Source organism: Pseudorca crassidens, chromosome 4 (assembly GCF_039906515.1).
Source record: "Pseudorca crassidens isolate mPseCra1 chromosome 4, mPseCra1.hap1, whole genome shotgun sequence".
NCBI lineage: Eukaryota > Metazoa > Chordata > Mammalia > Artiodactyla > Delphinidae > Pseudorca > Pseudorca crassidens.
In genome coordinates, this window is record NC_090299.1 from 134,809,165 (window position 1) to 134,822,439 (window position 13,275).

Sequence of the window (13,275 nt, forward strand, 5' to 3'; positions counted from 1 at the left end):
GGGTAGTTAAAATACCAGCTTGCTACCAGCCCCATGCTTCTGAAGAAGTTGCACATGTGGGTACACATGTTGTACCCAAGTTGTACTTGGGTACAACTCTTTAACAAATTTTAACAATTGAAAATGTGGGGAGAAAAAAACTTTATTCGCGAGTATAACCTTCTTACCTTTGGGATGTTAAAATTACCTTTTATCAGATAGTTTTCAACTTTTTAAATGTTCTTACTTAATAATTTTAACATTGATAATGTCACTTTAGTCTCCACATTTGGGGAAAATTTTACCTTCTGTAAAATCTAAGAATGGGAACCACTAGAACATGTACAAAGCCATGTTGCTCTGATTTGCAGTGAATGCTTTTTAAGAAAAGCATTTCATGACCACAGACCAGGATATCCAAACTTCTGGTGAGGAGGATTTTTTTCAAGTCTTGTGATCAACTGTGGAAAAATAATTGAAGCCCCTTAAGGGTGTTGAAGAAAAGGTCTTAGGGAGAAAATACCCAGAGCCAAAGTGAGAGCACTGTTACATTTCTCCCTACTCGCAGGTGAGGAAAGAGCAACAATTTTGTACATACACTTTGTAAAATTTCTCAAAACCACACCTACATTTCTAACCCTACCTTTAAAATTCCTGCTGTTGTTCTCAAGAAAACCAGGATCACATAATAGAAGCTTTGATACATGTAATAAACCAAACATCCACGTACCATGCTTAGAGCAGTGTCTGTTCCATGTAAGTGCTCAGCAACTATTAGCTTTGATGATCACTGGAAGAATTAAATGTCTGCCTCCCAAACCTTCTTCATATATAAAGCAAGCACAGTGAACTGACTGGACTGTAGCTTTAATAGACAGACTTAAGGATAGCTATTAATATAAGAATTGCAATATGAAATTAAATAGACTCTTAGGCTAAAAAATTACAAGTTTTAAAGATTCTCCAGTAAGTTTATTTTGCAAGCCTTCTGTATTTTATGTTTGATTGGTATACACTGGAATAAAGAGAAAAATGTTCATATAGACTCAGTTTTGAACACTGAACTGTTATCATCTTAAGATAAATTCAGATTTACTTTATTTTTAATTGACCTTCAAATTGCAGCAGCTCACGAGGTTTAGCTGTAAGTGTTCTTGCCACCCCACCCTGTCACTGAGTCAGACATACACACAACACATGTAAACAGACACAAACAAGTCTTTTATAAAGTAAACAAGTCTTTTATAATGTAAATAATCGTTTCTTGTTGAAACTTTTTATACCCAGTTCCTGTCTTTTCTGAAATTGGGATATTCATATTTATAGAGAACAATATTTATAAAGTAAAGAGTTTCTCTTTGAAAACTCAAGCAATTCTTGACAGCAATAGTTTTCTTTTTGATCTAAAAAGCATGGAATACAGAAGGCCAAAAGGGGAAAAATCACTTCAAATGATCAAAACAGAAGAGCACTAAAAAATAATATATTTAATAATATAGAGAGAAATTTTTAAAGTACAGTTTCTTTTGAAAATATTGACATTCAAACAAACAGCTTTGGACTCACTGTCAAAAGCTTTCTCAATTAAAATTTAAACATGTTGGTTTTATTGTAGGAAGATACATTAATTCTTTGAAGTCAGAATGAAAGGGTTGCACAATTTAATTTTTATATAAATGACTGTTTGAATATACAAAGTATCAAATATAAACAGTAGTGTAACAAGAAAATAAATTGGCAGAAATAATTATTCAACCAGTAGCAATAATTAAGACCACCATTTGAAAGATCTTCTATAAACAAAGAATGGAAAAATACTGTTATAAGTTTTTACAGCACACAATTGAATTCCATTCTAATTCATTACTATTATACTTCCTTCTTCTTCAGTATTAGCGGACCCACATTATCTCCTGTCAATTCATTGTGTTTATTATGTGAACCATCACAGGCAGGAAACTAAAAAGGAAAAAAATTACAAGTGTTATTCTTTAAATGATTCAATAAATAGAAATATTTGTGACATGCTCTTATAAAGAAAAGGCCATTACTTTGGGGGGAGAAACACATCAGATAGCTTTCCTGAGTAACAGATATATTCTCTATCTAACCTAACTACATTCCAATACTACAGCAAATCTAACAAATTTAAGTATTTAATTATTTGGTAGATTTTAAATAAAAAGCTTTGGATGATTCCAAACAAGTCAATACAGTAGTTATAAAAGGACATCAAAATAAGCTCTTATTTTCTATAAAGCTCTAAATCTGAGCTCACCTCATTACTTATTTTAAATTTTAAAAGGATGTAATTTAAATTCAAAATAAATGATTTCATAACGTTTTCTTACTATAAAACTCATGCACACTGTAACACTTAAAAATACTTTAAAAATATTTTTAAAAACTTACTCATAGGTAACAATAATTAACATTCTGGTATATTTTTTCCTCTGTATTTACTGTGTACTCATTTTTTTTAAGCAAAATTGAGATCATACTGTAATACACTTTTCTAGCTTATATTACATCATGCTCCCATGTTATTAAATATTCTTTTAAAAACATGGCTTTTCATAGCTTCCTAATATCCCATCACTTGTATTATACCATACGTTAACCATTCCTCTATTATCAGATATCTAGACTGTTTCTAAGATTTTGTTATTACAAAGGATGCGATGATGAGCATTATTGTATTTAAAGCCTCAAATAGCCTACGATCAAACTAGATCTCATCAACTACTTATAATTTATCACTCCAAACTACTCCTTTTTTTGGTTTATTATTTTTAATTGAAGTATAGTTGCTTTACAATGTTGTGTTAATTACTACTGTACAGCAAAGTGATTCAGTTATACACATACATACATTCTTTTCTTAAAAAATATTCTTTTCCATTATGGTTTACCATAGGATATTGAATAGTTCTCTGTGCTGTACAGTAGGACCTTGTTGTTTAGCCATCCTATATATACTAGTTTGCATCTGCTGACCCCAACCTCCCACTCAACCCCTCCCCCAACCCCTTCCCCACTGGCAAGCACCAGTCTGTTCTCTATGTCTGTGATTCTGTTTCTGCTTCATTGATAGGTTCATTTGTGTCATACTTTAGATTCCACATATAAGTAATATCATACTGTATCAATATCTGTATTTCTCTGTCTGACTTACTTCACTTAGTAAGATAATCTCTAGTTGCATCCATCAAACTCACTTTTAATTTCCACATTAAAAATCATCCGTAATTATACTTACCATTTACTAACTCATACTACATACAAGGCACTGTACATACATCGTCTCACTAAATCCTCAAAAATTTCTGTGATATTGATATATTATCAGATTTTAAAACACCTGACGATCAGAGTAATAAAGATTAAGTAATTTGCCCAACCAAGTTTCTGTGCTGGTCTAACTTTTCTAATGTAGGAAATACAGTGATCATTAAGACGCGACCTTTAATTTAGAGTAGACTTTCAGTGCTGAATACTATGAAAAAATCCCTAATCTCACAGGACCACAAAACTGGGGATTTAAGAAGCAAAACCATTTTAACTGCACAAAATTTTAGTGGACACGTAAATGGACATCTTACCGTCTTAGAACGCCAACACCTACAATAAGCTGCTTTAGTAAGACACAAATCTTCAATGTTTATCTCATTCACCACTTTGGGATTTTCCTTTTGTATTTTAAGATTAATCAAGCTATCCTTCTGTTGCTTTTTCTTCGGGAGAAATGGACGAACCGCAAGGTAGCCAAGTAGTGCAAGTACACCAAGGAAAGGCAATAACCGAAGCCATTCTGAAACTAAACATGTACAGATTTGTTAAAGTCTGCGTGCTCCTGTAATAGAACTCAAATAGGGATGGATTGGGAGATTGGGATTGACATGTACACTGCCATGTTTAAAACAGATGACCAACAAGGACCTACTGTAAAAACAAAAAATAAAAATTAAAAAAAAAAGAACTTAAACAGCATGTCTCATCTTTGAGCTTATTCTTTATCTATTCTTCACTTCTCACTTTAATTTCTTAACTATCAAACTTATCTGTAAAACTGTGAATAAGGCACCTATACCTAGGACCACCTTATTTTATTTGTGGGTTGACTTGAGACTTTTGAAACTGGAAAACAACATTTTCAGAAATGGGTCCTCTACCAAATATCTTATAATTATCCTAAGTATATTTGTGTTTAGTTTTATTTCAGGAATTATGATCACCATAATTATAAACTAAATTCAATGTGATATATTTTATAGGTTTAGAAAACATTTCCACCATGTCTAAAATCATACAACAGAATATCCCGTAATAGCTTACCACTGATTTATAATTTCAGAAAGAACACATCTTCAATGCTTTAATTTACATTTTTTGGTAAGGCATAGTGATTCCTAAAGAAATACCTAAATGTTGTGTAAAAGCTATTTTAAGGAGCTAGTCGAAATTTTCACATCCTGAATATTCTCATTAGATACATCTTATTCTTTAAGTGTTCATGAAAGCCTTCTGTAGTACTCAGCACTGTCTTAGGGGGATAGGGAATATAAGTGATATAAATGAAATTTATATCACTTATAAATGATATGTTTCTCCTATGCCTGTGGAGACAAACACACCAGGAAGCCAAGATAACTGTCTCAGCATGCATTTATCAAATGTTGGCTAGTACCCTGCCTCTGCTGGGCTCTGCAGGGAATCCTTTGCCTTTAAAGAGTTATCACCTGTCATCCTTCACTGAATGCTAACCTGATATCTTGCTAATAAACACTATGTAGAAATAGCTTAGTGGAGAAAAAGAAAAATTGAAGGTCATGTGCTAAGGCATACTAATAAATATTAATGATAAATGAACAGACTATGCTAAGAGTGCAACTGTATTACCTTGTTTAACACTGTGTTAGTTTAAACAACTTTATTTGGTAGGCACCATTATTATTCCCATTTTTCATGTGCATAAACTGTAGCTTAAGCAGGTTTAGTCCAGGACAGTAAGTGCAAAGTCTGTTCTCAATCACTATGAATGAAATTCAACAGATCTAAACGTTTTGTTTTTTGTTTTTTTTTTTTGCAGTACGCGGGCCTCTCACTGTTGTAGCCTCTCCCGTTGCGGAGCACAGGCTCTGGACGCGCAGGCTCAGCGGCCATGGCTCACAGGCCCAGCCGCTCCGCAGCACGTGGGATCTTCCCTGACCAGGGCACGAACCCGTGTCCCCTGCATCGGCAGGCGGACTCTCAACCACTGCGCCACCACGGAAGCCCCCAGATCTAAACTTTTATCTGTTCTTCTCTCAGTAAATCTACTCAAAGACTGGCTTAATATTAACTCTTCCAAAATGAAATTATTTTTGATACAACACCACGCCAAAGGTTTGTTATGAGTTGTGGATGAATCAACCTATTTACGTATGAATAGCACCTGTAAGAGTGCCTGGCACAGAGAGGATACACAATAAATGGTAGTTTTTATTAAGATTATGGAGATTGGAGCAACTCCCCTGAAAAAAATCTTTTGCTAACTAAACCTGACAATGTCATATAGTAGAAATTTTCGGGGATATAATCTTTTAGTCACCAGAATGAAATTCTGTAACGGTAAGATCCTGCCAGTCAAGCTGGCTGTTCTATTCTCATAACAAGAGTGGAAAGACTCCACAGAAATCTTTTTTTTTTTTTTGTGCGGTACGCGGGCCTCTCACTGCTGTGGCCTCTCCCGTTGCGGAGCACAGGCTCCGGACGCGCAGGCTCAGCGGCCATGGCTCACGGGCCCAGCCGCTCCGCGGCATGTGGGATCCTCCCGGACCGGCGCACAAACCCGTGTCCCCTGCAACGGCAGGCGGACTCCCAACCACTGCGCCACCAGCGAAGCCCCACATAAATCTTTTGAATGAATTAAAGTTCTGGAAATGACAAAGAACTGTTTCTTGTGGGGGAGGGGTCTACCTACAGATCTGTGCTGTCCAATACAGTAACCACTAGCCACACTGTTTTGATTTGTACCCAGGATTCTGTTTTACTCAGGTATGGTAAGATGACAGACATGGAGACAATTGCGTTGAAAGAAAAGTTTACTTACAATTCCCAAGAGGAGGGGGCACACCGTGCCACCCAGGACCACATGGGGAAGTACGAGGCTTGGTCACAGGCAGAAGGTAAAAGGGCACAAGCTTTTAGTGTGGTTTCTACAGAAAAGGCAAGGTAGGGCAGAGTAAACATTTAGGACTGGCTGGCTTGAATAATTTCAGTGGGCTCTGGGCTATAGGGGTGGTCCCTAGTTGTCTCATATCTGGCCCTGGGTGATTTAGGGCAGGGGAAATACTGGCTTGGTAAGTGAGAGTTAGATAAAGGAAGTGGTTGGAGTGTAGGCTTTGGATTGGTTGGTTTGCATATGAAAAGTATGCTCACAGGCAAGTAGTTTACTATCTCCTGGCATTAGCCAGTCCTTGGAGGGGGCAAGTTCTCCCTGGCCAGCATGGCCCCCAAGTTGTCCGAGTATCATAAAATATAGAAAATAAAAAACACACTTAATACACATGTGGCTATTTAAATAAATTAAGTAAAATTCAGAAGTCAGTTTCTAAGACATACCAGTCACATTTCAGCAGCTCAAGGGCTACATGTGGCTAGTGGTTACCATATTTGACAGCAGAGAACATTTCTATCATCACAGAAAGGCTTCTGGATAGTGCTGCTATAGACCAGTGTTCCTATAAAGTACCATCTCTATAACATGGCAAGGCTACTTTGACAGTTTCAATTCCCACAAATATCCCATCCCTCATGTACTTGAAGCCAGCCAAAGCTACTTATTACCCAGTGACAGGCTTCCTGTGTCCTTTGCATAAGGAATTCCTTCTGTCTGCCATGTCTTTCTATCTGTGGCCTGACTCATGTGGACCATTTAAAACAGGGGTCAAATATGCCTCCTCCAGAAATCTTTCTTCATTTCCCAAAGCAAAATTAATCACTCCCTCCTTTGCTTCCAAGCCCCTTTTCCGAAGTTTCTTTTATCATACTACTGTTATCTGTTTATAAAGTTGATTCTTCCATGAGCCTGTAGGAAAAGGAGCTGTGTACTACTCTTCCTGGCGCAAAGTAGATACCTCATAAATGTTAAATGAGTGACTTAATGAATGTAGAGCATAAATGTCAGTCCCCTTCTCACTCACCATATTGTACTGTAATTATTTATTTATACTTATTTTCTAGATCAGGCAATAAATATCTTAGATTGTTATTGGCCCCAACATCCAGTATAGTATCTTGAAACAGTACTTATTCAATACATGTTTTTTGAATGTAGAATAACATTAAGTATTATTATGTATACTACAAAATTAAAAAGTCACGAGAGGTTAAGTGACTCAAAGTAAAAAAGTAAATGAATGAGAATGTAAAGATGAAAACATTAACTTAGATTCTTAAGTTTAGCATTTCCTAGCTTAACCCACAAATCTCAGGGAATAAATGGTATTAATACTGTTTTAAAATCTACTTCAGAAAACATTGTCCTTCCACACTTAATTCCTTGGTAAAACACTACTCTATAGTAACACAGTGATGAAAGGTACTATTATTTCCTACAACAATTTATACAACAGTCTTGTTTAATAAAATCTACTTTTTAAAGATGATAAACTTCAATTTAACTACAGAAAAGATAATAAAGGAAAATTATACAGTCTGTAAAGCTCAATTAAATCATTTTAAGTACATTTATTAAGGCTGATTTTTGATGAATAAATATTAAATACAGAAAAATCAAACAAGAAATTAAAAAAACAACCTTTAAGATTGGCTATTTCCTATGAACCTGTTTGATATATATTGAGCTACTGAAGATATATTAGGTACTGTGAAGGGAAATCTATTACCTACTAACTGTTAGGTATAATGTATATTTTGTACAGTACACTTTTAAATTGTTTTAGGATTATCAGAAATAGCATTTATTTTACAAAATTTGAAAATTTAGAAAAGTTGTAAAAAACAAAATAACTTTTAATCCCACCATTCAAGAGTTGGTAACATTTTGTTGTATTTCTATTTTGCTGTATTTTTTTTCCTTTTTAAAAAGGTTGCATATAATGATACTATAAAAATAATACTGGCAATTTGACTGCTGATAATTTCATAACATTTTTTTTATGTATCATTATGGGTAAAACATAGAAATGACTTCATTTCTGAACCAAAGAAAGATGAAAGTAAAATATTTTTAATGGATGGCATTACTATTACCACTTAAAACCTAATATACACTATTCAGGACCAAAGGGCCAATAAAATGAAATTAATAATCAATTTTAAAATCTTTTTTCCACTCATGACTATAAATACAACAGTGTCCCAGTATTTAGAGCACTGCCTGGCCCATAGTAAGTGCTCAATAAATACTTGATGACTTGAGGAATTCTAAATTGCAGAGTGGTTACATGGAAGAAAATGTTTTAATGACATCAAAATTGTTCTCCACAAAGGCTAGTATAATCTTTAATTACACTGACTTTTAAATACAGTTGGTCTACCTAGGAAAAGGGGAAAAAACTTTTACAACTTACAGTAACTATGTAAATATATTCCCAAATTCTCAAAAATAAAAGTTTTCTAAAATAAAATTCTTCAATCTTTCAGAAATAACCTTTATTATTTACATGTTAATAAATGCAACTCTTTTAGTTTGAACTTAATGATTTATTACCCTTTCTTATTAAGAAAACTCACCTTTTGTTCTATTTGTTTAAAAAAACAATTGAGGTAAATTTACATACAATAAACAGATCTCAGGTGTTTAGCTCTGAGCTGTGACAATTAAATATACCCTTGTAGCCTCCACTGAAAATGTGTAAAAATATGTAAAATATTTTCATCACCCCAGAAAGTATTCTCCTGTCCCCTTCTAGTCTATCTCCCCACCACTGATTCCTATACCCGAAGGTTTTTTCCACTCAATATAAAATTTTTGAGATTCATCCAGTGATTAATTTGTTTCTTGTTATTACTAATCAGTATTCCACTCTATGAATATACCATAATTCCTTTATCCACTCTCCTGTTTCTAGGTACTTAGGTTGCTTACAGTTTGGGATTATCATAAATAAGGCTGCTATGAACATGCTTTCAACTCTGTTCCATTTCTTAAATTCTTTGCTCAAAATTGGCCCTTTCTAGAGCTAATGCCCTTGAAGGGTCAGCTCTGACATGTTTGTGTTACTCTGGGAAAAATATTATTATAGTCTTAGGATTCATTGCTTTGTCTTTAGGAGCAAAACCATTACGTTTCAAAGCAGCTACCTAGTTTAAGTGGGGTAGAACTACTATATTCAAAGTTTCATAGCTAGCTTTTAAATCTAGATATAAACTTTTCTGACTTTTGAATGGGAAGTTTTGTTATTCTATTTTAAAAGTTTATATGACAGGGAAAGCTTTTTTAAAAGTCAATGTATTTGAGTACATTATACTTCCAAAGGGCAGAATTACACTAATTTACCTTAAAAGCCTCACTCTTAACAATGTAACCTAAACAAAGATAGATAAGGCATTTCTGATAGATAAGGGCTATCTATAAATACTGTATAGTAATTAAGGATCTTCAAGTGTTTACTAAGAACGCAGAGTCATCATGAGAGAGTCCATTGCTTTTAAAAAACCACTGGGTCTAAACAGGGAAGGAAAAACAGGCAACAATAATGAGAATTGAAACTTTTTTTTTGCTCTAATTGTCATAGATAGAAAATGAAAATATTTTTGGTCCGGTAGACATTTTAAACAATTATATTGAAAAGTTACCTTCCAGGTTTTAATTTCAGCAAAAAAAAAAAAGTCTAAGATGGATTCTACAAGAAGTTCATTCAAGAGAGCCAAATGTCATTAGCTATTACCATCTAATCAGGAAGCGAGACCCAGAGAGGAAATTGGTCATTGCAATTTTTCTTTCATAGTGCTCCCAAACAGATTCTGCAAGTGTTATATTCTCATTATCCAGTGCCAAACGGACTATCTCATTTTTGTCATAAAGTAGTTATTACAAATATGTTAACGTTTCCTAAATAAATGGACATTACAATGAGAACTAAATTGTCCCATCGTAATGGGACTTAAGTTAAATACGCACTATAAAGATATTTATCAGAGTTGTCATTATTGCTGAGAATTGGTCTTCACATTAACTATTTAACAGCTTTAAAGAAGAAACTACTATAAATTATTGATTCAAGAGGGAAAAGGTTTAGGTTGAGTTTCCTTAATGCCTTTAAGGAATTAGGAATCCCTGAGAAGAAAGACAGTAGGAATCCCTGAGAAGAAAAAAAAAAAGGTTTGAAAATCTTCTAATCGCTAAATCAAATATCGTACTTTCCAATCTGCTTCAACTATACTCTGTTTACAGAAAATTGAAATGAATACAAAACCTGCTACAATCAGAATCAACACACATAATGCAGGTTTAACTGGACTGAGGTGGGAGCAAGGGGACTTTTTTCTTTCTTGACTATTAAAAACTCAGCTGTTAATTAATGCAAATATTTAAGGTAAGTTGGCAACTGGGAACAAATGTCACAAAATGATCATATCCTTTTGACCTGGTATTACCATTTAGTGAATATATTCAAGGGTATAATTCAAAGAAGGAAAAAAATAACAATTGGTACAGAGCTACTTACCACTGAACATTATGAATAAAAAATATATATAAAAACATTCCAAATTTCCAGCTGCAGGGGAATGGTTAGGCCTACTGTGATGCTAATCTATAATAAGATTATATACATACGTAGTTATTACAACAAGATAAGGAATACATTAAAATATGTAAAGTACTTCAATAAAAGAAATGATAAGGGGAGAAAAAGGCAAAATTTTACATAATTGCTGCAATCTATCAGAATAAACTAGTAAAATCAACAGAAGACTCTGATGTTTACAAACACATGATTTGAAAGTTTTTTCATTTTGTTACTTTTATGTTGTTCCTATGTTTAGATATTTCTTTTTAATGTTTATTACTCAGTTACCACTCTTTCTATTCAATTACATGCTTTCTATCAAACCCCTTAACATGTAAAAGTGTTAAAAATCTCACAATCCATTTGTCAAGAGCAAATGTCTATGACCATTATGCAAAGAATCTCTAGATTTAGAACAGTCATCTAGTTTATCACATTTTAATCTATCCACCTCCAGACACTGCTTTTTTTTTTTTTTAATCTCTGAGAGGAGATAGCTCTCAAAGCACCATTTGTTTGGTAAAGTATTCTCTAATTAAAGAAAAAAAATTTCTTGAACATGGAGCTAAAATCCATGTTCAAATAACTATCACTAATTTGGCCCTAGTTGTCTTTTGGTCTACACAGAATAAATCTTATTTTTCTTCCGCTGGTCAGCCTTCCAAATACTGTATTTTAAGTCAGCTACCATAGATCTCCAGACTGCTCCAAGCTAAGCAGCCCTATTTACCTCACAATTATCTTAATTCATGCTTACATAGCCTGGTAGTCAGGACATATGAATTCAATGTTTGCTTTATTAATATGTTTTTTCCCCCCCCTCATCATCCTAATCAGTCCCTGTGTCTGGTTCACCAATATCCCAACTTACATTGTAAAGCTCAGAACCCAACAAAATCTTGCAAGTGTTGACTGCATTCTGGAAATTTTCATCCTTTAGATGTGAAATCCCGAGTTCTGGGTTCTATTTTGTAAAGGAGGGAACTTAAGTACAGGATGTTACATATATTCATTAAATTTCATTTTCTAATTTTTGGTCCATCATACTAGCAAAGGTATCTTTCTGTCAACTCCAGGAAACTAAATTGCCTCCAGGCCCGTAGTAATGGAGGTGACCTCAAATGACCCCATGATAGGTCAACTCTCTCCTATAGGATTGGAGTTTATTTTCTAATTTTGTTGCTAAATAAAACAGCAATACATATTATGTGCATGTCTGTGTTTCTCTCCCACACAGTCACACCCACACGATGTGGGTAAAACCCAGCCAAGAGCTGGGACAGTCTGATACACAGTGCCTTAGATAACGATGACTTACCCTGCTTTAAACAGGCACACTGCAGGGAGCGATGGAGATGAAAGAGATGGGCCCGTTCCCAACTCAGCACCTTCTCTGCAAAAACCTGGTCTCTCGCCACGTAAAGATACTGGCTACAGCCACGAGGATAAGCACCCCGGGCCGCCAAGTACCGAGAGGTGGCCTCACACACGCTCCCAGGCAGCAGCGCCGGCGCACGCCCACCTCCCTCGGGGCGCAGACTCACCGGGTCACGAGCCATCCGCCAAGCTCCGCCCCGCCCCTCGGCCCGAGGGTTTTTAGATGCCCGCCCCCACCCTCCGCCTTGGGAAGCTTACAAGGATGGGGACTGGGTGAAGGCAAAGATTACCTGTGAGCTGGGCGAACCCGGTAATGCTCTCGGGGACTGGGAGCCGCTTAAGATACGCGGGGAGCTGCACCTTCACAATGCGGGCCACGCTCTCCAACACCATCCTGGCCAGCGCCGTCCGCTCCTCGCCCGACCCCCGCCGCTCTCCGGCCGAGCTGCCGCGCCTGCGCCGAGAGCGGAAGCGGCCGGCTGGCGCTTACAGCCCGGACCGGGCGGGGCGGGGTTGCGGGCACGCGAGGAGAGGCGACCTGCCCGGCGCCGATTGGCAGCGGGCGGGTGACGTGCGCGCGCCCGGGGGATGCCGAGGGGGCGCGGGCGGCCGCGGGGACTGACGGGTATCGAGGCCCGCCTCGAAATCTCGATGCTGGAGAGGGCTCTTGCGGTGGGCCTTTTACGTCTGTAGACGCTGGAGGTCCGCAGAAAGGATACTGTGTCGGAGGAGGTAAAGCACAAGAGAGTGCTTTGTAACCGGGAAGTGCCTTTCAAAAGTGAGTTTCTCCTGGCGTCTCTTTTTACCTCGGCCCGTCTCGTCTCGGCCTCTTCCCAGCCGCGGCCCCAGAACTGCAAATTCTCTTCAGAGCACCCTTCTCCTCTACCCGCCGCGGCGCCTAATTTCGCTCTCTTCCCTCTACAAGTCTTTTTGTTGTTGTTGTTGTTGTTGTTTTAAAGAAGTTAAAATACTTTCGCTAAACTAGGAACTGCTTAAAGCTCTTCCCCTTGGCCATTTGGTATAATCCTGCTCCGAGACCTTGAAGTATTTGCCATTCAGACGAGACCCGTTAGAGTCCTTCCTTAGATAATCTTCAGTTCCTTCTAAAGATCTGTTCTTTTTTCGGTTACCTAAAACTGGGAAAGTGGTAAAAGAACATAAAGGCTTAGGGTTTCCTTTA

The 13,275-nt window shown here is 36.6% G+C and overlaps 2 protein-coding genes across 3 annotated transcripts in view; one reads left to right on the forward strand and one right to left on the reverse strand.

The window, feature by feature from the left end:
• Positions 1 to 1,446: 1,446 nt before the first annotated feature.
• CISD2 (CDGSH iron sulfur domain 2) lies at positions 1,447 to 12,586 on the reverse strand. Its single transcript, XM_067736848.1, has 3 exons — positions 12,386 to 12,586; positions 3,582 to 3,796; positions 1,447 to 1,938 (listed from the first exon to the last, which is right to left on the reverse strand). Exons 1-3 carry the CDS (start codon positions 12,486 to 12,488, stop codon positions 1,849 to 1,851), a joined length of 408 nt encoding a protein of 135 aa, XP_067592949.1. The 5' UTR covers positions 12,489 to 12,586; the 3' UTR covers positions 1,447 to 1,848.
• A 112-nt stretch (positions 12,587 to 12,698) lies between these two features.
• Positions 12,699 to 13,275, forward strand: part of UBE2D3 (ubiquitin conjugating enzyme E2 D3) — a 70,486-nt gene continuing 69,909 nt past the window's right edge. Inside the window, exon 1 of one of the 2 annotated variants that reach the window (XM_067736844.1) lies at positions 12,699 to 12,873. The gene's annotated coding sequence lies outside the window, so the exon portion shown is untranslated. The remainder of the gene's footprint in view (positions 12,874 to 13,275) is intronic. The other variant, XM_067736841.1, reaches the window with a different exon arrangement.